Here is a 25,882-nt window from a genome sequence, read left to right as displayed (position 1 = left end):
AGGTGATCCTCCTGCCTTAGTTTCTCAAGTAGCTGGGACTATAGGTTCATGCCACCATGCCCAACTAATTTTTTGATATTTTGTAGAGATGAGAGCTCAGTATGTTGCCCAGGCCCATTTCAAACTCCAGGGCTCAAGCAATCCTGCTACCTTGACCTCTCAAAGTACTGAGGTTTCAGGTGTGAGCCACCATGCTCAGCAAAGTGGCAGGTCAATCTTAATAAATTTGTTTTAAGATTTCATTGTTTGACTGTTTCATAGATGGAAAAAACTGAGATTTAGCCAATTCAAGTCAGTCATTGGACAACTTGAGTGTTCTGCTCCAGTGCTTAATATTCAACAGTGATTTTCACACTTTGGAATTTTAAAAAATAATGTGTTAGTTTTGGTTTTTTTTTAAAGAAGATTGTGACTGATGTAATTTTTTGAAAAAGTATATGTGTTTAATGTTTGTATGAACATCCTTTGTTTAGGAAGTCGAGGCTCAAGAGGTTCTCAAATTGATAGTCACAGTAGTAATAGCAACTATCATGACAGCTGGGAAACTCGAAGTAGCTATCCTGAAAGAGACAGATATCCTGAAAGAGACAACAGAGACCAAGCAAGAGATTCTTCCTTTGAGAGACGACATGGCGAGAGAGACCGTCGTGACAACAGAGAGAGAGGTTTGTCAAACAGAATTTTATTAATAGTAAGCAACATCGATTGGGGGAAGTTTTTACCAGTTACCAGTTTACTTTTTAATATAAAATATCTTTTGAGACCTGTGTTTGATGACACATTTGAAACTTTATTTGCTCATATAGTTTTCTTTGTTCACTTGGTTTAGAAGGGATTATGTGAGTACCTACTGGCAACAAAGTACAAGAACTTGAGTTTCCCACTGGGTGTCTCTCATCTTAACTAAGTATCTTACAACCCTTTAAAGATGATTGGGTGCCTTTCCAGGCAGTTCTGATTCAGGAAGTACCTAAACTTTCTCATCTGAGTATCCTGGCTACTTACTTATTAACTGTGATTAATGGACTCTTACAAGGATTTTCAGATAAGAGCATGAAAAATATGGTGATAGAGCTGAGGATTGCTTGGAGAAACATTTTATTTATATTCCGTTTTGATAACATATAATATTTGCTTTAGCTAATTTTATATTCTTTCAATGTCTTAAGCTAAAACTTTTCTGTTCATCTGTTAGATCTCTTATAGAAATCAATTTTGAAGCAAGATTATTAGGATGCGTTTAAAAAGAGTTATATAAGCACTCTGGCAGGCTTTTATTGTCTGTATATATTGGGACCTCTAAACATCTGAAATTTTATGAAGGTCTTTCTAACCTTGGCTGATTACTAAAGTAAGGTTCACAATGATGCTGAGATTAATATAGAATGAAATTTGATGGACCAGAGAATTGAATATTGGTGCTTTGCTGTGGGCTGAATCAAAGGTGTAATACTACATCCTTCTGGGTAGTAATTGGAGGAGAACAAAGTCTCTAAAACACCATTTACTTTCAGGAGCATAGATGAGATCAGAGCTTCGTGCATTTGGGTTAAAATATGTGTAGGATTTTCTCATTTACAAATAGGGCAGTGTGATGATTTCTTCTCTAGCACTTTGATTTACTTCGTCCTGGTGATGCTTTTTTGGGGGGGTTTTGTTTTGTTTTGTTTTCATATCCTAGCTCAGGTTTTTCTCATCTCGTGCCTGAATTCAGTGTTAACATTTGGTTTCAATCTTATGGTTAATTCAACCACAAATATTGATTGCCTAGGTGCCAAGAACTTTGATAATTATGTATATTCTGATTTAATCTTCACAATATCCTTGTAAGTGTAGGAATAATAATGCAAAAGAGTTCAGATCGAACAGAAGTAAGTTTCCAATGGTAAAGAGAAGTTGCAGAGCTGGAATTCAAACTCAGGTCTTCTGACTATTTGTTCATCTTTCTGTCTGTTGTATTTTACTATAAATGCTTTGATAAATACCAATTGTGTGATTGAAATAAAAAATATTTTGAAGTAATGATATGGTTTACAAATGTTTATTGAGCACCCATGCCAGGTACTTTGCTAGGTACATGGAGTACAGTAGTTCTTGTCCTTGTTGAATTTAATGGAGGAGAAGATCTTCCCTCCCAAAAAAAGAATGATTATTGAAGGAAACAAACAAGGAACCCAGAGAGAGATAAAGAATAAGAGAGGGGTCTACTTTAGAGTGTTTATGAAAAAATTCAAGGATATGATTTTTATGCAGAAGCATAAATGCAAGAAAAGAAGCTAACTTTTAAAGATTGGGGGTAAAAAAGGAAAGATTATGTGCAAAATCACTAAAATAGAAAAGAGCATCAACTGATATGTCCTCGAATTCGAAAGAAGACTTACATGGCTAGAGAATGGTGAGCAATAGGGAGATTGGTAGAAGGCAGTTTAGGGTAGTGATGTAACCAAGCAACTTGTTCTGTGCTCAGGGATTTAAATGTTCCCATTAGTTCTTTACAGTCTAAGCACAGCAGTCAGCTCTCTGTATCTGTGAGTTCCATATCCTTGGATTCAGCCAACCATGGATCAAAAATATTTGGGAAAAAAATTAAAAATAGCAATACAACAATAAAAAATAATACAAATTTGAAAAACAATTACTATGTAACAATTAGTTGCATAGCATGTACTTGGAATTCAGTATTACAAGTAATCTAGAGATGATTTAAAGTTTATGGGAGAATGTGCCTAGGTTATATGCAAATATTATATGATTTTATATGAGACTTGCATATTCATGGATTTTGGGATTGTTACACGTCCTGTAAACAATCCCCCATGGACCAAGAGACTACTGTGCAAATAGACAATTGAAGTGTGGCAAATGCTACTACTGTGTAAAGTTCTGTGAGAAGACAAAGGAACAAACATAATTTAGCAGAATTATAAGAAAGCTGCTTAAAGAGGTGACACCTCAATTAGGGTCTGAAAGATATATAAGAGTTTGCTAGAAGGAACAATGGTAAGAGCAGTTTGCAGGGAGAGACTGCAGCATATGCAGACACCAGCACTGAAAGAAACGTATACTTTGGAATAATAAAGAATTTGAATCAGAGGTGTGCTATAGTTGGGAGGATAGGAAAGAAGCTGGGGAAAGGACTGATTAACAACTGTAGGCCAGGTTGTAAATGACCTAGTAAGTCAGGCTAAAATTTTTAAATTTAATTGCCTTTCACAGCCTACAAGATAACTGCTTTTTTAAGCAGTTGGAAGAAAAAGTTTTTAAAAAAAAAAATATTAAGAGTGTGGGGAAAGAGTAAAGGATACCAATAAGTTGACTATTGATAACGTGGTCATCTTAAAGGAGCTAATCAGGGTCCAGTTAATTATTACTGGTAGAGATGAGGACAGGGAAAGGAGTAAAGAAGTACTATGGAAGTGAAATTGATGGGACTTGGATATGCCAGCTTACATGAATTGGTAGGTCATTCATTCAGATAAGGAACTATGTGAAGAGAACTATGTGAAGAGAAAAAAACATATTTTGGGGGAAAGATAGGAAAGATAACTCAGACATATTGAAGTGATATTTTTATGTCTTTTCCATATTCCTTCAAAGTAAGGAGCATTGTCATTTTGGTGGGGAAAATAAAGGTTTTTATCTGCCAGAAAAGAATGAGTAAAGTAATCTGTTTCCTGATATTGCTGTAATCAAAAATGTCAAGTATGAATCACCTTAAGTTGTAGTATTGATTTTGTTTCAGGTTATTTTATAATAATTGTGATGCCGGTATGACCACTACAAACTAGCGATTCAGACAATGTAAACCATGGGAGATAGCGTCCTAGGAATTCAAAGTGTGCTATAATAGAACCATTTTTTAATTTAGGCTGATTTCAGCAAAAGTAAGAGTTTAAGAAAACTAACTTCTAATGTATCACCATCTCTGTGACATCAGCAGGTTAACTCTGGACCACAATTTCTATGTTTTTAAGAAGAAAGGGAGAGAAAAAGGACTATATAGGGTTTCAAATTGTTTTGGCTTTAAAATTGTATGCTCTTTTGCATCTGGATCTATAATCTCTAAAATAGTAAATATAGATTATCTTTTTTCATCTGTGATAAAAGAGGGCAGTTCAGTTGTTTATATTGAACTCTTCCTAGAAACATCCTGAAGTTATTAATAAGTTCGTGTTAAATGTTCCTTTTACTAACTTGTTGGCAGTATTGCAGTATGATCTTTATCATCTAACCAATGGACATTCTTATATAGTATGGAAATAGAAACATCACAGTAGCCTAGATCACACCACAGTTGCTTTAAAAAATGGGTGTCTCAGCCATGCTCGGTGGCTCAGCCTGTAATCCCGCTCCTTTGGGAGACTGAGGTGAGTGGATTGCCTGACCCCGCGGGTTCAAGACTCACTTGGGCAGCGAGACCTCATCTCTACAATAAATCAAAAAATCAGCCAGGCGTGGTAGCGCATGCCTGTAATTCCGGCTACTTGGAAGGCTGAGGCGGAAGGATCGCCGGAGCCCAGCAGGTCGAGGCTGCGGTGGCCAGGAGCAGCCACTGCACTCCAGTCTGGGCGACAGAGTGAGACTCCAACTCAAAAAAAAAAAAATGGGTGTCTCTTTAGGAAAGTTTATTCCAACCTCTTACATACTTTTTGACCCCAGACTAATTTCCTGCTCAACTGGGTATTTGAGCAGCATGTATTCATTTTCTCTGTATTCATGTGATTTATGTGTAAGTAGAAAAAATATATAAAATGTGATGAGATTACCAGTTAGCATTTAAGAAAACAGCTTTTCACCTGAGTAATCATTTATTTGATTAAAATAAAACTTTTAATTTATTAGTAGTTATTAATTATAACGATAAATATGAAGCACTTTTTACATTTGATTATTTCAGATTGCTAGACATCAGTACCCTTAATATTCTAGTTTATGATAAGAGATTGATATTGCAGCAACAAATTTTGACATATGTTCTGTTCTTCTATATTTTCCTCCCATAATAGCTGCACTTTGATGTGTATACATTTTAGCCTGAAACTAGAGGTGTGACTTACGAGGGAAATTTTTTTTTTCCTTCAGCTCCTATGTTCTACACCTCCTGCTGCCCCTATCCTTTGCCACCAGTGTTCTCAGGTCCTGCTGGGGGGACAGAGAAGATCAGAGGTGAAGGGTAGAGATGGCAGAAAGTGGGGTTGGAGCATGCAGAGAAAGATCAAAGGCGGATCAGTGGGAGGGGGCGGGGGGCTGATGGGGAGCAGAAGACATAAGTTAGAGGGCAAATAAAATTATCTTTTAAAAAATAATTTTAAAAGGTCTAATGTGATTTTCACTTGAATGGCTAAATTAAAAGTAAATACAGTACTTAGATACTAATTTGTTGCCAGTGTAACCCTCTACACAGATAACATTTAAGATTGCCATGCTGTCTTGCCAGTAGGTTATTTGTCAAATTAATCACTGACAAAACTTGGTTTTCATTGTAGATCAAAGACCAAGCTCACCAGTTCGACATCAGGGAAGGAATGACGAGCTTGAGCGTGATGAACGAAGAGAGGATCGAAGGGTAGACAGAGCGGATGACAGGAGAGATGAAAGGGCGCGGGAGCGGGAGCGGGAGCGGGAGCGGGAGCGGGAACGAGAGAGGGAGCGGGAACGGGATCGGGAAAGAGAGAAAGAAAGAGAACTGGAAAGGGAGCGTGCTAGAGAGCGGGAGCGAGAACGGGAGCGAGAAAAGGAGAGAGACCGCGAAAGAGAGAGAGACCGAGACCATGATCGAGAGCGAGAGCGGGAGCGGGAGAGGGAGCGAGACAGGGAAAAGGAACGGGAGCGAGAGAGAGAAGAAAGGGAAAGGGAGAGAGAGCGAGAGCGGGAGAGAGAACGAGAGCGGGAACGGGAGCGAGAAAGAGCCAGAGAAAGGGATAAAGAACGCGAACGCCAGAGGGATTGGGACGACAAAGACAAGGCACGAGATGACCGCAGAGAGAAGCGAGAAGATATCCGGGAAGATAGGAATCCAAGAGATGGACATGAAGAGAGAAAATCAAAGTAAGAATAGTTAAAATGGGCTGATTTTTTTTTTAACCTTGACTGAGCGAGGGTGGATCTTTTGTTTCTCTTTTTGAGTTGGAGTCTCACTCTGTCGCCCAGACTGGAGTGCAGTGGCTGCTCCCGGCCACTGCAGCCTCGACCTGCTGGGCTCCGGCGATCCTTCCACCTCAGCCTTCCGAGTAGCCAGAATTACAGGCATGTGCTACCACGCCCGGCTGATTTTTTTGATTTATTGTCTAGATGAGGTCTCGCGGCCCAGGCGGGTCTCTAACCTGCGGACTCAGGCAATCCACTCACCTCAGCCTCCCAAAGGCTCAGGATTACAGGCTGAGCCACCGAGCCCAGCTGAGGGTTGATTTTTAAAAGTTACATTTCAGTAAAGAATTCAAAAGTTTCATTTAATGCTTTTCATTGTGCCTTCACTTATCGTCTTGTTACTTTTTCTCACTACATTTCCCAGTAATTCAAGTTTATTATGTAATATATGTAAAATATATATGTTTAGTGTTTGAAGTATTTTTAATTGTGTAGAAAAAAATAATTCTTAAATTAATACAGCAATCAGTGTGTGTCCCAGCACATTCACTTAATAACTAACTAATGTTGTTAACTAGTCATCAAGAGATACTGCCTGTGCCATTCCTTCTGGAGTTTTATATGCTTGTAAGTATGGAGTCACCATCCCCAGGCTATAGGAACTGTTCGGTGTCTTGGAACTGAGGGAATCCCTGTAATCACTGCCAGGCTAGATGAGAGAAAAGAAAGTGACCTCTCGTGCTATGGAAATACAGTTCGTTGAGGTCAAAAAATGTGTTCTTGACATCTCATGTTATCTATAGGAGAGCATTTTCCCATTTTTTCTTTCTCTAACCCCAAAAAATTATATTTGCTCAAGTATATGAGAAGTTGAGTTTTTGCTTGTTCTGATGTAGCTATATCCAGATTCTCAAATAAAGTAAAATGATATTACTGTTTCCCTCTGTGTTCGTTCCATTCTCAGAAGGGTTTTCTCCAGATGATGGCTAAGGTGGCCTCAGACTGTCAGTTTACTAGCCCTCTCTGTGTTGGGGATTATTTAATGGGTACGCAGTGATACATGATCACTATGGCCATTAGAATTCTGGACTTTGGCCAATTTTGAGATTTTATGGGCATAAAACCAAACTTACTAGAGTTAATTACTTTTTTGATACCAGCTGGGATAAAAGATGTTGATCTTGCCAAAACAAACTGAGGAAATAATTTATGTATCTTCAGTTTTCTTGCTCCTTCTTTCAGCTCATTTGCCTCAGGCTGAATGGAGGCTCCTTGCTTTAGGCTTTTTATCCTCACTATTGTGGATTATTGGTATGAACAAACAACATAGCATAAAGGTGGAGCTTTCTTCTATTAGGTCTTACCTGCTTTTTAATCTGCAGCCATGACTTTCTGTAGCATATTCCTTGACTCACTTTCCACTTCCTACATTTTGAAAAAATTTACATTAACATAAACTTCAGAGGTACTTTTTTTAAACACATGGAGGTACACATATATTTTATTTCTTCTCTCTTCTCTGACCTCATTAGCTCTTTACCTTCCAAGATTAAAATTCTGAAATCTGTTATTTATCTTGTATCTAGTCCTATGCTTTGATTAATACAGGCTGAGTATCCCAAATCCAAAAATCCATATTCAGAAATGCTCCAGGATCTGAAACTTCTTGAGTGCTGACATGATGTTTAAAGGAAATGTTCAGTGGAACGTTTCAAATTTTGGATTTTTGGATAAGGCATGCTCAACCAGTAAATATAATACAAATACTCTAAAACCTGAAGCATTTTGGATAAGGGATACTCAAACTGTTTTTTGAGTATTTTAGTGGTGGTTTTTTGTTTGTTTGTTTTTTGAGAAAGGGTCTCACTCTATCACCCAGGCTGGAGTACAGTGGCAGGATCCCAGCTCACTGCATATTTGACCTCCTAGACTCTAGTGATCCCTCTCTCTCAGCCTCCTGAGTAGCTGGGACTACAGGCATGTGCCACCATGACCAGCTAACTTTTTTATTTTTTGTAGAGATAAGGTCTCATTTTGTTGCCCAGGGTGGTCTTAAACTCCTGGGCTCAAGCAGTCCTCCCACCTCAGCTTTCCAAACTTCTAGGATTACAGTCGTGAACTATCCCACCCAACCTAAACCTGTATCTTTTTCATGCTTCTGATCTTTGTCGTAGCAAAAGTCTTCCTGTTTTTTTTTGTTGTTTTTTGTGGCTAGATCATCTAAGAGGACTTTAGGGATTGAATAACTCTTTAACCAAAGCTAGCTTTATGAGATTAATATCTTAATCTTTCATTAATTTTCTCATCTCAGTAGTTGAATTTATCAGCATTTTTTTAAACTACTGTTATGTAGTAGGTTTACTAAATTGTCATGGTATTTATTTTTCTCTAATTTTATTTAAGTATTTCCTTGAAAGAAATTTTAAGTTCTTTTTCTCATGTTTTACATTTTCACTTTGTTCTGGCGTATCAGTTATCTCTTGCTGTATAATAAATCATCCCAGAAGTTAGTAGTTTAAGCCATCATTTATTTGCTCATGATTCTATAGATTAATGATTTTGACTGGGCTCAGCAGAGTGGTTCTTCTGGTCTCACTTGGAATATCTTATGTTTCTGCAGTCAGTCTGACAGTGCTGCTGGGCCCGGATGGCCCAGGATGGTCTCACTCATGTCTGTCAGTTAGGGCCTCTTATTTCTCCTCCATGGGACTACCCAGCCTCCATCAGTCTGAGCTCTGCTTTTGCAGTAATGGTGGAAACATAACGAGAGGGCAGAAGTAGAAACTGCAAGGCCTTTAAGTCCTCTTCACATTTACACAGCGTCACTTTCAACACATTCTCTTGTCATAGCAAGTTTCTAGGACAGCTATTGATAAGCAGAGCTTTGGATAAAGAAATACACAAGCTTGGGCCTTCTTTTCACTTGGTTGCTCATCAATACAAAGGAGCTGCACATGCTACAATATTTTTTTTTACCTTTGACCACATAGGTAAAAAAATAAATAAATATAAGTGGCCAAATTTAATCAAAATATAGGAAAACAGTAGCATAATTTAAGTACCCAAGAGATATAAAGCACTACTCATTTAAAGCTCAACTAAGAAATGAGAAATATAATGAATATTTGTATTAATTTTATTAATTTATCAGCAAACAAGTAATTTAGTTCTAAGAAAGGGAAAGGAACTAATTTTTACAATGTACCCACAACATACCTGGCAGTGGGCTTATGACATAGCTAATTTATTCCTCATTTGCAGTTTTATTAGACAGATTCTCATTCCTCACCCCTCTCTACCATTTTCAGATGAGAAACAGTTTCAGTGACTTCCAAGGATCCTACTTAAGGTTGCCTAATAAGTCATGTGGATATAAATTGAACTAGTTTTTACTTCAAAGCCAGTACTAGATTTTCTCATTCAGCTTCCCAGCATAATACATTTTTATATTATAAAAAAATAAACTTGATGAATATTTGTATTAGATGGTACATTGATAATATTGATTTCTCTCCTATATGTTATCACCTTGCAGTATTTAGATCTGGCAATTTTCAGTTGAGTGAGTCTACATGTATAATGAAGCAAGAAAGAAATGTTGCCATGTATTATAAGTCTGCAGTTGTAAGTTTCAGCAAGTGAAGTAAAGATTTTTTTTAATGAAAGATATCGAATACCCTTTGTATGATACAGCTCTGACAATATTGCTTTCCTGCAATCATGTTCCAGTTATAGTAAAAAGATACTAGTAAAAAAACATTGTAAAGAAATCTCTTTTTCACCCCCTTGAATTGTACAAATTGCATTTTCTTGCCTAATTTAGGAAGCGCTATAGAAATGAAGGGAGTCCCAGCCCTAGGCAGTCACCGAAGCGCCGGCGGGAGCATTCTCCTGACAGTGACACCTATAACAGTGGAGATGATAAAAGTAAGTAGTCTTTGATATTTGTAGGAATTGATGAATTAAGATTGTTAAAAAGTTGCCTTGCTCTGCTGCCTCTAAATATCTCCTTTTGTGACAGAAGTATGTATTAGAAATACACATTTCATCACGATAGCACTATCATTTCTTACTATTTGTGTAGTAAAGCCATATTTTTACTTATACTGAAATTATTGCTTTCATAAAAGTTTTAAAATGAAAAGTGAGAGGTTGACTTATTGTTTATATATAATATGCAGTTTTTATTAACTTGGTAAGAGTGTGATTGCTTTTATCTTTTATGTAGATGAAAAACATAGACTCTTGAGCCAAGTTGTACGGCCTCAAGAATCTCGTTCTCTTAGTCCATCACACCTCACAGAAGACAGGCAGGGTAGATGGAAAGAGGAGGATCGTAAACCAGAAAGGAAAGAGAGTTCAAGGCGCTATGAAGAGCAAGAACTCAAAGAGAAAATTTCTTCTCTAGATAAACAGAGAGAACAGACAGAAATCATGGAAAGCTTAAGAACACGTGCACAAGACATTATAGGACACCACCAGTCTGAAGATCGAGATATACCTGATGGAACTTATGATGAAAATAAGAAAAAAGCAAAAATTCAAAAGAAGCCTATTAAGAAAAAGAGAGAGGATGATATTGGAATAGAGAGGGGTAACTTAGAGACACCGTCTGAAGATGGCCAAGTATTTTCACCCAAAAAAGGACTAAAAAAGAAAAGTATTGAAAAAAAGCATAAAAGATCCAAAGGTGATTCTGATATTTCTGATGAAGAAGCAGTTCAGCAAAATAAGAAGAAAAGAGGCCCACGGACTCCCCCTATATTAACTAAAGAGGAATTGATTGAAATTTCCAATGATAAGGATGGCATTCTAGAGGATCTTCAGAAAAAAGAAGAGACAGCATTCAGTGACTGGTCTGATGAGGATGTGCCTGACCGGACAGAGGTTGCAGAAGCAGAGCATGCTGCCACTGCTGCTACTCCTGGGAGTACCCCTTCTCCTCTGTCTACTCTTCTTCCTCCTCCACCTCCTATGGCTACTGCCACTATTACAACTGCTCCTCCTGCTCTTGCCACTGCTACCACCTCCTTTAGCACATCCGCTGCCACCATTCTCACCTCTGCCACTCCCACCAGTACCACTTTTGCCAATGAAGACTCACATAGAAAATGCCACAGAACACGAGTGGAAAAAGTAGAAGCACCTCATGTTACTATAGAAGATGCGCCACATCGCAAGCCAGTGGATCAAAAGAGGAGTAGCAGCCTTGGAAGCAATCGGAGTAATCGTAGTCATACATCTGGTCGTCTGCGCTCCCCATCCAATGATTCTGCCCATAGAAGTGGGGATGACCAAAGTGGTCGAAAGAGAGTATTGCACAGTGGCTCAAGAGACAGAGAAAAAACAAAAAGCCTGGAAATCACAGGAGAGAGAAAATCTAGAATTGACCAGTTAAAGCGTGGAGAACCCAGTCGAAGTACCTCATCAGGTAATAAAATTGAATTGTGATTTAGTCAGGGTTTCCTATGTTAGTATATCTTATATAATTTATAATTCTAAAGTAATGGTAAATTATTGCTTTTATGCTGCCTTTCATTTTATGAAACTTTAAAAAGAAAGCCATTAAAAATGTCACCTGTTAATACTTTATTACCAGCATTATAATAGAGATACATTAGTGTTAATCAGTTTAATATCAGGATGTTAGTGGTATACTTGGTGTTAGGGCTTATGTGTTCAAATCCTTTGTTGATGCCTACAATTTTAACCTTCCTGCTATTTTTCCAGCAGCCAGCTGCCTCTTTTGATGACAAAAGATAAGATAGAAGAGTAGGAAGATGTCAAATAATGAAGTGATCAGTTCTATAATGTTTAATCATTTTATGTATTTCTTTGAAGAGCTTTTGTAGTTACAGTATAAATAGACAAAAAAAACTTTACATACTTTAATTAGCAGTTTAACTGAAAAAGATCAGGTTTTCCTTAAAATGAGTTTTTTGGATAATGCATATATACATATATGTAGAATATAGAAATATATAGAATATGTAGGCAGAATGTAGGATATTAAAAAACTACATAAGACAGAAAAAATAAACCTAATTTAAAAGACCCTAAAACGAAGCATTTTGTTTTATTTTATCATGTGCTAATTCTGTGTTTATGGTATATTTATTTTAGATCGCCAGGATTCAAGAAGCCATAGTTCAAGACGAAGTTCTCCTGAGTCCGATCGACAGGTCCATTCAAGATCTGGGTCGTTTGATAGCAGGGATAGACTTCAAGAACGAGATCGATATGACCATGAAAGAGAGCGAGAGAGAGAGAGAAGAGATACCAGGCAGAGAGAATGGGATCGAGAGGTTGATAAAGATTGGATACGGAATAGGGATCGAGAGAGGATACGGGAACGAGAAAGAGAGCGAGACAAAAGGAGAGACTTGGATAGGGAAAGAGAGAGACTCATTTCTGATTCTGTTGAAAGGGATAGGGACAGAGACCGAGACAGAACTTTTGAGAGTTCTCAAATAGAATCTGTGAAACGCTGTGAAGCAAAACTGGAGGGTGAACATGAAAGAGACATAGAAGGCACTTCCCGAGACTCCGTAGCTTTGGATAAAGAAAGACTGGATAAAGATCTGGGATCTGTGCAAGGATTTGAAGATGTAAATAAATCCGAGAGAACTGAGAGTTTGGAAGGTGAGTGTCACTCCCTTTTGTCTGTTTACTTACAGTGCTTTATTTCTTTGCGGATTTCATGGGAAGCAACTTTTTGAAAGGTCAGCCACTAATAGGCAAATTGACTCCATTCTTTTATAGGGGAAGTAGATTTCATAAGGAAAAGCCCTATGATATATATTTTTTGATGTCCCCTGCAGTAGTAGTAGATTTGCTGAGATATAGCATCTATAGATGTTAAAGAATAACCATCATTTCCTTTTCTTAAATGTTAAAAAAATAAATCACAAAAATAGAAATGACTTCTTAGTGTGGAGAAGATTTCAGGTAACTATTAGTGATCCCTGTCTTCTGGACAATTCAAGACAAATACATGAAAACAATTGCACTACTTGAAACTACCTGAAACTGTGTTTAATGTCAGATTGACTGTGGAACCCTACTGGCATTGCCCACTCCTAGCATAGGAACACTCAGACGTCCACATCAACCTACTGGCCCACTCAGAGCTAGCCTCACTGTGTGGAACCTCACTCTCTGTTTTTTACTCTTCAGCCCCAATTTTCTAGACAAATTGACTAATGACTCTCCATTCTTAAGCTTTGTACCCACTCAAACCATTGCCTAATAAACCTTTTTCCTTTATTTCTTCTTTCTTACTCAAACATCAAGTCCCAGCTTATGTGTTGTTTCTTCCATGAAGCCTTCTCTACTGAAGGCACTTACTCTTTCATATACCTGTAGCACCTTGTTTGTATGTCGTTTATAGCATTTTTGTACTGTATTATAATTATTTTTCCATGGTCTTCTCCCCACTGTGCTGAACTCCTTTGTTATGGACCATAGCTTTTCATTCTTTATCATCAAGACTACAGTGAGGATACAGTAAATTGTTGGTGAATAAAGGTGTGTTCTGCCTGTACATACATGCCTCCCCCCCCCCCATATCTCATTCCTTGGTAAATTATAATCTAGGTTAACAGCAGTAATGACTCCCCTGAGAAATCTAAAAGTTCTGCCTCCAGTACTGTCTATTTCTGGTGTCAGTGCTTACACCATTTTCTGGTTAGCCTCTCTATTTCAAGCCCCCAAGAACTTTTTGGGATGCTTAACACATTCGCAACCAGCAAGTTTTTTCACTTTCCTAATACTGAGAGCAGGTAAACATTTTAAAAATCTGAAGCTGGTTGCTGCAAACTTCTGTCATTAAGCACAAGTGAAATGGTCTTTTCTAAATTGTCACCTTTTTCACAGTACAGCTGAAAGTTGCAGTCATATCTAGTAATTGCCTCAGATACCACTCTGACTAGCATTCCATACTTTGTATTTTTATTTGGATTATAAACAGTCTTCCACGAGGAGGTAAATTCACATCAGCGGCAACCAGGAACAGATTTGGAAGGACGTAAAATTCATGTCAGCAGTCGTGAATTTAATATATAAGGAATAATATGGCATTACTTTGCCATTTTGTAGCATTGGGCCCATAGTAAGTAAAATCCACTGTTTACAGAAGTAGATTCTTTTGGTTATCTGATTAGATGTTCCAATATGTCCTCTATTATATATTTTTCCTATTTGACTTGACAGAAATATTTCTTACCTCTCTTCATATTACATTTTATCTCAATTTTGAGTGGAAACAGCATCAGATCATAAACATGGTTCTAATGGAGGTATAACCTTGGAATGTAATTGAACATATCTGAATAATCACTGTAATAGCTTTCTTGTGATTGGATTCAGTGTTCCTCATCTCTAAAATAAATCATTTACTAGTTATTATCATAGATAATAATAGCATAGAACTTTATAGATGAATCACCTGCTTTGTGATATAAAGATTTTGTTCACTTAAAGTAGGAAAAGGAGTTGGATAAACTTGAAAATTTTAAAATTTTATGTGCATTGTTTAGATGTATATTTGTGTGATTAAATTATTAAAATTGGTTATAGAAGTGAATTGGTGGGACTGTGGAAAGGGTTTTTTGTTTGTTTGGTTTTTTTTCCCCTACTCTGTGATGTTCACACAGAGTGGTTATTATAGAACTCAATAAAATAGAAACTCACTGGAATGACTAGAAACATCTCAAAGCTGCTTATATTTATTTGCTGCGAATTCACACCCATGAAGCATACTGTGGATTTGAGAACCTAGTGTTGTAGATTCAGAAAAGTGTATGGATAGCTAATGAGTAGAAATATTAAACGTACTCTGTAATTTTAGGATTGCGTTCACAACTAACTCATCAGGAGACAAAATTTAGCCTAGGTAGTTGAGAAAAGTTGGTAAAACAAAGATAGAGCATACACTAGTAGTACTAAGTGGCTCAGCCTGTAATCCCTTGCTTTGGGAGGCTGAGGAGAGTGGATTGCCTGAGCCCGCGGGTTCGAGACCTACCTGGGCAACTTGGCGAGACCTCATCTCTACAATAAATCAAAAAATCAGCCGGGTGTGGTAGCGCTTGCCTGTAATTCTGGCTACTCAGAAGGCTGATGCAGAAGGATCGCCAGAGCCCAGCAGGTTGAGGCTGCAGAGACCGGGAGCGGCCACTGCACTCAGTCTGGGAGACAGAGTGAGACTCCAACACACACACACACAAATATATCTTTACATTGTATTACAACATTCTTCTAAAACTTGCATTCACCAGTTAAAGGGAAACATTGGGATAAGGAAGAGGAATTAGGAGATGAGGGAGAAAGAACAGCACTTTAACATTTTTACCTCACTGCTATAAAGTTTATATAATAAGCTAAGTATTTATGAATTAAGATCTGCGTTTCCAACATATTTTTTGAATAAGTTTGCAAGTTTTTTAATTAATGAGTTTATTAAGGTAAAGAAATTACTACAGCCTTTTGAAGTTTTTAAATTTGTCTGAATTTTAAAGTTTTGTTATCAAAAATTAACAACATATAAACAGCATTAATATGTTAGTTAGTGGTAGCTTTTGTCACGTTTTAATCTTATAACCTGTTCTGATGTTTCTGCCAATATTACATTTTTGCCATTAAAATTAAACTCATTAATTTTTATTTTTCAATTTTCCTTTGAAATTACCAAGTGTTTGAATAATTAAGAAATGTAGTTTTCAGATTAAAAATGTTTTTTACATTGTTTTAGTGTGCACAGCTTCTACCTTTTGGGTTGACTTAGGCATCTTTTTCCTTTAATGCTGTCTTTGAAATAAAATTAATTTGCCAATTTAGCAGGAGATGATGAATCCAAGTTAGACGATGCACATTCGTTAGGCTCTGGTGCTGGAGAAGGATATGAACCGATCAGTGATGATGAACTAGATGAAATCCTGGCAGGTGATGCAGAAAAGAGGGAGGACCAACAGGATGAAGAGAAGATGCCAGGTAACCAACTTTTTAAACACCTTTCAAACAGTTATAATATCTGAAATTATATTTGAATACTACTCTATACTTCTTTTTATTTGTCTCCTACTCTATACCTCTTTTTATCAACTTTCTAAATTCAGTAATTATTTTGACTTATAGTACTTAATGCATTCCCAGAGCTTACTCTAGTGATGACACCATGAGGTACCACTCCTTCACCTTCCTCTTGAATCATCCCAGTTAGTGTCTGACTGTTACTAACAATTTTTTAAACCATAAGGAGTCTTTGCTTTGTCTGGTTGTGTAAAATATTAAATTTTTATTTTGATTTAATTTGCTTTTATATTTCACAATTTCTTTTCTGCTAATGTACAAGATATGTATGATTGTTATCTTTGTTGTTTTCTGGTACCAGGTATTTCTTTCTTTCTTTCTTTCTTTTTGAGTTGGAATCTCACTCTGTTGCCCAGACTGGAGTGCAGTGGCATGCTCCTGGCCACCACAGCCTCCACCTGCTGGGCTCCAGCGATCCTTCTGCCTCAGCCTTCCAAGTTGCCAGAACTACAGGCAACCACGCCTGGCTAATTTTTGATTTATTGTAGAGACGAGGTCTCGCCAAGTTGCCCGGGTGAGTCTCAACCCGGGCAATCCACTCGCCTCAGTCCCAAAGTGCTGAAATTACAGACTGAGCCACCGAGCACGGCCGGTACTAGGTATTTCTAAGTAGAACATTATTTTGTCAACTGTACCTTCTCAATGAATAGATTATTTGCTCTCAATGTTAATAATAGTCACTGCCTGATTCTTAAAGAGATTTCATAGTGAAATAGTTTTTTTTAAAAAATTAAAATGTGTGTGTATGCACACACTAAATATACTCTTAGATTTAACCCTTAAAAGGATTCTGGTACCAGGTTTTAAAAGATTAGACCTAATATGAGTGAAATAATAGTTATTTTATTGGCGATTTCCCATGCAGTTTAAATGAGTTATTTGTAGAGATAGGCTAGCTTATCTGTTTTGTTTTGGTGGGAAGTTTTTTTCTCTTTATAAGGGTCCTTCAATTCCAAATATTATATGGGAAAACTTTCATTTTAACGGTATGAGATCTTGGGTTTAAAGTGCTTGTTATTTAATGTTTTCTGTGTTGCTTGACTTAGATATGTGGATAACAAGACTACAATTTCTTGGTGTAAAATACATCCTCATTTTTAACTTTTTACAGATCCCTTGGATGTGATAGATGTGGATTGGTCTGGTCTTATGCCAAAGCATCCAAAAGAACCAAGAGAGCCTGGAGCTGCACTCTTAAAATTCACACCTGGAGCTGTTATGCTAAGAGTTGGGATTTCTAAAAAGTTGGCAGGATCTGAACTCTTTACCAAAGTCAAAGAAACATGTCAGAGACTTTTAGAAAAACCCAAAGGTAATTTCATTTTACTTTAACTATATAATGTCTACTATAATTACTAAGATACCATTTGAAAAGGATTCTTTTCTGTTCTTATATAACACACTGTAGGAACTTTTTTTGAGGAATCATTTATAGTCATTATTTAATCCTCATGGTCAAAATTCCTCATTAAAATTTATTTTAAGAAAAATGTAATCCCGCAGAAAAGTTGCAGAATGAGTTCAAATGTCAAAGTGCTCACTGGCTTACCCAGGGCTAAATGAAACAAAGCCTAGAAAAATAGACCAGGTATTTTGCATGTTTTCACAGTTCCTGGCATGTAGTTACATGCAGTAAATGTTAACTGCTACTATTACTTTGAAAATACTTTATTACATTGATTTTTTTTTTACCTTTACTGAAACAATTTTCAATTATTCCAGATTATTTAGTATAGGGATTCTGGAGGCGTGAGGGGGGGGTTGTTTGGTTGGCTGGTTTTTGTTTCTGCTGTTTCTCTTATCTAGCACCTACCTTAGTTTGTTTTGCAGCATATTAATACTTTTATTAATGGGGGGAAGTAGACAGCAAAAATAAAGAAAAGGAGGTAAAAGATGAAAACAGCAACATTATTTAATTTATGTCACGTCCCTAGGAGCAAAAAACTTTAAAGAATTAAATTTTTTACCAACAGAAAACTGGGGGGGCAAGTATGAGTTTGAATCCATGTCCTTCCTTTCATCTGGTAGGATAAGCAGTAAATTTATTTTAATATGGTCCAATAAACATTGAGTGTTCGTGTATGAAATGTGTATGTGAAAATGTGTAAACCAAAAAAATAACTAAAGATTTGAGTTCTTGCCTCACTCTTTCTACCTTGTTTAGCTGGTTCTATGGCTTTAAGCAAGTAACTCCTGTGGACCTCAGTTTCATTTGTAAAGTGATGGAATAAAACCCTTAAGGTCTTATTCAACTCTAAAGCTGTTTGCTCCTATGACTTTTGCTAATGACATTTCAAAGTTAAAATCTAATTGTGAAATACAGTTTGGCCCCTATTTAGTGATGACATAGCCTAAACAATGAAAATATACACTATAAAGGGGAGATGATAGTTGCTTAACAGTCAGACCTCTCCTAATTTTTGCTGCTGTGGTGGTTATATTGGACAACTGATATATTAGCTGAATAAGAACTTTGTTTTGTTTACTACCCTATCCCGGTCCTAATTATGTATTCTTACTAATTATGCCATTGCCTAGAACAGCGCCTAACACACAGTAGGCATTCCGTAAATATTTGTAAAATAATCAGTACTGATTTTTCTATTCCAGTTGATCTGTTGCAGTGTACCAGCACTAAAGAAAGTATACCCCTACCCCATATATTTTTTTAAAAAAAACAAATAAGGTACACTGAAATTGTAATTGCTTTTGTCTAGCTTTTCTAGTTGCAATATGTTTACGTTATTTTGAGCTCAATTCTTCCAATTATTTTGGCTTCTTTGTTTTATTTCTTCTTAAGTATGTGTTTAGTCTGAATAATTCGGTGCTGTTCAGTTCAAAACCATGAAGAGACTGGACGTTTAGCCACGTTATACTCTCTAAGGAGGTCTGCAGGTTTACATTTTGTATCCTACTGTTAAAGCAAAAAGTAAGGTTGCAGTAAATGTGCCCTAATGAAGTTTTCAAGGAAGAGCATGGGCTCTTATTCCATGTTTGTATCTATAGTAGGATGGTAGTAAATATTTTGTTTTTAATCACATGTATGTTTGACTATGTCATAGGTTGGCACAAACATTGGTATATATATCTGAATCATTTGAAAAACTGCTTTTTTTGTTTTTTCTTCTGATATTCTGGTCCAACTATGGAGATTTGAATTCTGTAGATCTGGTGCAGAGCCCAGGGGATGCATTTTATAAAGCTCCTCAGATGATTCTGGTAGACTCCAGAGTTTGGGAGCTAGTTTTGTGTTTTCCTGTGATTTTATACTTTTCTTATGTTACATACCTGTTGACTAGGTACATAACCTATTGACTAGGTATGCTATATGAAACTGGTTTATTTTAATTATCTAAATTCAGTACTTATGCTTTGCATCTCCTAAAATTAAAATGAACTAGGTAATGCAGCTAAATTCATTCCCAATAATATGTGTGTTTTGTTTTTACTAGGTACTTTATTTTGCAGGCTCTAACAGTAACTAGTTTGATCATGTTGTATGAATAAAGGCAGTACCTGCTGTCTTTGGTACTATTGGCCAACTCAGAGTTATAAATTTGGATTACTGACTGGTCCTTTTCTGTTATTTTGGCTTCCCTTTTATCTATTTTTAATCCAACCACTTTATATTTTAGCAAATCTTTCTTAATTCTTCTATTTGTGTATATGTTCAGTATTTTCTCCTTTGTATCTTGTGACTTAAAACTAAGAGATTTTAATTTAATACATTGTCCCAGGTGTTTTGTGTTGTGTTTTTTTGTTGTTGTTGTTGTTGTTTTGTGTTGTTTTGTTGAGTCAAGGTCTTGCTCTGTTGCCCAGGCTGGAGTGCAGTGGTGCAGTCATGGCTCACAGCATCCTCAACCTCCTGGGTTCAGACAGTCCTTCCACTTGTAGTTGGGACTACAGGCATGCACTACCACACCTAGCTCATTTTTAAATTTCTTTTGTAGAAACAGGGTCTCACTTTGTTGCCAGGGCTGTGTCCCAAGTTTTTATGATGACCAAATCTAGGACAAAATTTGCAGATTACTTTTCTAACTTAACTGATTTTTTTTTAAAGGTCACAGTCTTGAATATTATTATTACATTTGAATCTTTCTATAATAAAATCCTGGCCGGGCGCAGTGGCTCAAGGCTGTAATCCCAGCACTTTGGGAGGCTAAGGCAAGACGATTACCCAAGACCAGCCTGGGTAACTTGGTGAGACCTCATCTCTACAAAAAATAAAAAAATAACCTGGGCATGGTAACGTGTGCCTGTAGTGCCAGCTACTTGGAAGACTGAGGCAGAAGGATCGCCTGAGTCCAGCAGGTCGAGCCTGCAGTGGCCGTGACAGAGTGAGACTCCAACTCAAAATAAATAAATAAATAGTAAAATCTAGAAATCTAGAACTTTAAGTAGTAGTTGATAAACAGTATACTGAATTTGACTTTAGTAATTCTTTTTTACCTTTCTTTCCAGTAATTTTTAACTTGAACTTTTCTCGTTGTCATCTGTTTCTAAATTAATTTTTTCTCTCAAGTCTGCTTTTCTTTATTTTAAATTTAAAGTGGCTATCAGAATATGTATTTATGTTTGAGACTAGCAATATCACTACATGTAATATATTGCCTTTATTATATGAAATAATTCTCACCAATGTTGACAACTTTGGTAAAGTATAGACTTTGCATAATTTCAATTAAGTAGTTGGTAACACTTTTTTAGTTTAGTAAATTGTAATACATGTTTATTTTTGTTGAAAGATGCAGACAGTCTTTTTGAACATGAATTAGGGGCTCTCAACATGGCTGCATTACTACGAAAAGAAGAAAGGGCAAGTCTTCTTAGTAATCTCGGACCATGTTGCAAGGCGTTATGCTTCAGGCGGGATTCTGCGATCCGAAAGCAGCTTGTTAAAAATGAGAAGGTACTATTATTTCCTTGGAGTAAATGCAAAATAAATAGTATGAATTGAATATTTTTCATTTGATTGCTTTAAAGTGAGATTATGATGTTATGTTTTTAAGAGTTTTGTTTCCTGGTCTTTCATACATGTAAGAGAAAGAATTCTATTAAAATTTTTAACACTTTTCATTTTACTTTAGTAGTATTCATGAATATTTGTTTTGAATAACAATTGCTTGTTATTTTTAATAACAATTGCTTGTTATTCAAAATTTGATGCATAAAGTTTAAAATGGTATTTTTGTGAAATGTTTTCTTCCATTTGTGGAAAGCTTCTTTTAATAAGCAAACATATTAGAAATGTATTTAAATTGAAAATCAGGGGGAAAAAATGTCCCAGACGGAGTGTTGAGGATATTTATAGAAATAGTATTTATGAGAATGTACCAAGTAGGAAGATAGGGAAATAAAGCAAAATAAGTATGTATAAGCATTGATTTGAGAAGAATAAAGGGAATTGAAAAGTAAGAAAAATAGAAATTAGTTTAGATTTGGAAGCAATCTGATAAAAAGAGTTAATAAACTTTAATTGAAGACATTTTAGACTTTTTAAAGTTAAGAAACTGGAATTTTTATTTTGGTGGTGAGTATGGTGGGCATGAGTTGTACAGATTGGGTATTCCTGATCTGAGACTTTTTTGAATACCCGACATTACCCTCAAAGGAAATGCTCATTGGAGAATTTTGGGTTTTTGGATTAGGGATGCTCAACTGGATACATATAACACAAATATTCCAGAATCAAAAAAAATTTAAAATACAAAACACTTCTGGTCCAAAACATTTCAAATAAGGGATGCCCAACATGTATGACAAAAGAGAATTGGTCTTAAAGTTGAAAAACATTAACTTACTAGTTTTTTACTCGAAGGCAGTTAAGAAGACGTAGAATTATCTTTGACTATATGACATTGCTAAAGAAAGGATTTTCTTATTAAAGAAAAATACTCAGATTTGGACTGGGGATAATTAAATGTATGAAAAAGAACAGGATAAGTATATCTCCAAAGATTAAAATGGAAACAGATATGAGTGATAGGAGACTCTAAAAGTCAAATCTTAGCTGGGCACAGTGGCTTATTCCTGTAATTGCAGCATTTTGGAGGGTCGAAGAGAGAGGATCACTTGAGGCCAGAAGTTCAAGACTGCTTTGGGCAACATAACAAGACCCCATTTCTACAAAAAATTTAAAAATTAGCCAGGCATGGTGGAACACGCTATAATCCTAGCTACTTGGGAGGCTGGGGTGGGAAAGTGGCTTGAGCCCAAAAGTTCAAGGCTGCCGTGAGCAATGATCACATAACTACACTCCAGCCTGGGTGGCAGAGGAAGATTCTGTCTCTTTAAAAAAAAAATTTTTTTAATCAAGTCTTGACTATATAACCAACAAGTTTTCCCTGCCTAAAGTTGTGACTCAAAATTACTTGATAAAATTGCTACAGTTATTCTCCTTTGCTGCCTTCATTTCAGTATACACTTCTCTTTATTCTCTTGTCTAGGCCTTGCAACCTTTTCAACTGGACATTTCTCTGAGAGAATTAAGCCCCAGTGCCCTAAATATCTGTGTAATAAATTACGTCTTTTATGTATCTAGAATGGTATTAGTTACCCCCTCCTTGGTATTAGGTGGAAAAATAATCATTCAAATCATTTTGTTTGATTCAGATAAGAAACTCCAGTTGAGAAAGATAGAATGGTTTATAATCTCATCAGAATCCTACCCCCTTTTTGTAAAAAATACTTTGTGACATTTCCTGGTACCTTTTGTCACAGTAATTTTCTAAAAAAAAAAAAAAATGATGTGACTGTAAGTTACAATAATATAGGTATACATTTTAGGCACTAAAATTGTAAGGGAGGTAGTAGTTCTTCAGTATACTGCATGACTAGCTGTCTTCTAAAGAACTTATTTGGTTCTAGAGCCCTCGTTTCATGGGACTTTAAAAGACCAGTAGAGTATAGATTGTTTGGCTTACAAAAGGGAAAAAAAGTGAAGAAGGAAGCCATGATACTTCTCATTGTAGAACTGAAGGATTGTCAAGTAAAAGTAACATGGAATTAGTGTAACTCCATAGAAGAGATTTTATTTCATCACATGGAAGAAATAGTGCCATTCAACGATATGTATAATGTGTACTGTTTTTTATTTTGTCATTAGAAGTAATGAAGTAAAAACTGACTGATTGTCAGAAGTTGTTGAGAGGATTTCTACTTTAAGCAAGAGGTTAGACTAGGTATCTTCTAAAGGGTTTTCCCTTCTCTAACATTTTTTGAGCCTGAACACATTTTCTAATTTTGCCTTTAAATCCAATAAAGTGAATTTAGTATCTATCCAAAACTGAGTGCTCTTACAACTTTGTTATTTTGGATAGCGGTTTACCTGCCCATCTTTCCTACTGTCAACTAATAGTGTACATTTTTTAAAAATTTATTTTTGTGTTCTCCAAATAGGGTACTGTAAAACAAGCTTACACGAATGCTCCAATGGTAGACAATGAATTACTACGATTGAGTCTTCGATTATTTAAGCGGAAGACTACTTGCCATGCCCCAGGACATGAAAAGACTGAAGATAATAAACTTTCACAATCTGATATCCAGCAGGAACTGTGTGTGTCTTAAGACTGAAGTTCAGCATAACATTGTTGGTACTATCTTCCTTCAGCAGTGCATATTCTGTTTTCAAAGTTCCTGTGGTTTGGCAAGCATTATTAGTGACAAAGGCAGAAAAGATGTATCAGCCATGCTAAAAGAGTAACTTAAGATTTTACATTAATTTTTACATAGTACTTGATACTCATGCAAAATAATGTGAAAACATCTAGATTTAGTGGTTTATTCTGTACCTTTGGTTAAAACTGAAGACTTTGGAAAACGGTTGTCACTGCTCTTCCAGCCTATGAATATTTTTTTATGAAATGGAACCACCCTGATTTATGTTCTGGATCATCCATACAGAAACCACGATTTTCTTCAGAAATTGTTCTTCAAAGTAATTGCACACATTGTGCAACACCGTGTTGTACAGAACATTTGATAGGGAATGTGGTCTAGCATGGTGTGTGTGTGTAGGCAGATCTCCAGAAAGAGAGAGACAAAATATTTTTTTTCTTTTGAAAGTTTTATGAGTCTTTGTTTTTTTAAAATACGTGTGTACATTGTTACAATGTATATTGGATGTCTTTGGATTCCAATGATGTTTTTGTTTGTTATCAGACACTGTGTACTATTCTTATTTTTAATAAATGTACCTTCCCTTTTCTTGTTCTAGATTTACTTTGCTCTTTATTAATCTTATTCCTGATGTTCTGAAACATTTGTCATTAACATTACATTTCAGGCAACCCTCTTTCAGGTCCCCTCCCGCTTGAGAGCTTTTTTTGTCTTCTTAATCAACTCCTGCTTTCTTACCCTCTGGAAAAAAACAAAAAACATTACATTTCATGCTTCAAATATTCCACAGCTCTGTCATTATTGGACAGTTATAAATAGTGTGATGAGAGTTGAGGATTTACTTTGAATATAGCTCATTAATACTTAAAGCAAACCAAGAGTTAACACACCTGTGTAACCTGGAAGTTTAATATCCTATCATCATATTTCTCAGAGCTGTAACCTTTGATTACATTAAACTGCTTCTAGCCTTACGATGTAAAACGTTTATTTTCTAAAAATAACAGTGTTCATATTAGTTCTGTATGTACATGAAGTGACCCTTACGAGGATTTGAAATGAATTCTGGTTGCAGACAGTAGTAGTAATAATAATTAAGATAACCATTTATAATTCTAATTTGATCATAGCCTTTCACAGGTTTCTGTTAAAACTGTAAGCCTCTGTTACTTGTCCCAGTAGTTGTGTATCCTCTTCTCTATAGGTAACATGATGACACTGGTGTAAACGTTTCTGTTCATTTCAAGAAACATGTATTGTGCAGTTAATTTGTACAAGATATTTACCCAGCAAAAGAAATGGTCTTATTTTCAAATGACTTTGAAAGCATGTATAAGAAAATTGCAGACAGATCATGAAGGGCAAGGAGCTAACCAAATTTTCTTTTTGTCTTTTTTTTTTACTAAATGTTTTGAATAAAGAAAAAAACAAAAGAAAATTCTTATGACCCCAGAGAAGGGATATCCTTTAGGTAGCCGTTTCCTGATTATAATACCATTTTCTGTTGTCTAAAAATGTAAAAGTCTTAGAACTGGTAATCCTAGTTCTCAGAATTGTGGAATGTGACAAAAATAGTGGTCTCCTCTTTTGTTCACTGGCTTGAGGAATATTTCACAATTTAATTGTTTGTAGAATGAAAGCTATGTAGTTAAATCTGCTGTTTGTTAAAACTGTTACCTTTCAGTTTTGAGTATCTTTTTGTTATGTTGCAAAAGAAAATTTTAGAACTATTTCTTAGTTTACTTAATCACAGCATCCAGAGCTTTATATTTCCAGTGGAAATGTGCTATTAAGTCTTTTTTTTTTTTTTCAGTTCAGCGACCCTCTATATTAGTAACCGTATACCAATAAAATTATTCTAAAGCAAAATTTTTAATTGAACTTTTCATAAAAGCTCTCGGACCATAACTACAGTCTTGATTAAGCCAGTATTCCTAAAAACATCTTCCAGTCTATAAATGATTTGCTTGTGCAGTTAAAGGTCTTTTGTCTTGTAACTGAAGTTTGTCCAACAGCTATAATTGCACAACTGGATTCCAGCTGCTGGAAAAAAGGAATTGTATAGATAGATAGAGAAGGGACCAGAGTA

General features: G+C 36.0%; 1 protein-coding gene across 1 annotated transcript in view; it reads left to right on the top strand.

Moving 5' to 3' along the window:
- Positions 1 to 24,392, top strand: part of ZC3H13 (zinc finger CCCH-type containing 13) — a 95,979-nt gene extending 71,587 nt beyond the window's left edge. The window contains exons 11-20 of the mRNA XM_021714487.1: positions 474 to 665; positions 5,083 to 5,166; positions 5,487 to 6,048; positions 9,911 to 10,014; positions 10,316 to 11,518; positions 12,211 to 12,729; positions 15,922 to 16,074; positions 17,285 to 17,485; positions 20,919 to 21,082; positions 23,572 to 24,392. Coding sequence (XP_021570162.1) covers positions 474 to 665; positions 5,083 to 5,166; positions 5,487 to 6,048; positions 9,911 to 10,014; positions 10,316 to 11,518; positions 12,211 to 12,729; positions 15,922 to 16,074; positions 17,285 to 17,485; positions 20,919 to 21,082; positions 23,572 to 23,742 — 3,353 coding nt within the window. The 3' untranslated portion in view covers positions 23,743 to 24,392. The remainder of the gene's footprint in view (positions 1 to 473; positions 666 to 5,082; positions 5,167 to 5,486; positions 6,049 to 9,910; positions 10,015 to 10,315; positions 11,519 to 12,210; positions 12,730 to 15,921; positions 16,075 to 17,284; positions 17,486 to 20,918; positions 21,083 to 23,571) is intronic.
- The last annotated feature ends 1,490 nt before the right edge of the window (positions 24,393 to 25,882 follow it).

This window comes from Carlito syrichta, unplaced genomic scaffold (genome assembly GCF_000164805.1).
Source record: "Carlito syrichta isolate Samal-C Ts95f unplaced genomic scaffold, Tarsius_syrichta-2.0.1 Scaffold305658, whole genome shotgun sequence".
Classification (NCBI taxonomy): Eukaryota; Metazoa; Chordata; class Mammalia; order Primates; family Tarsiidae; genus Carlito; species Carlito syrichta.
This window is presented reverse-complemented; position numbering and strand designations above follow the sequence as displayed.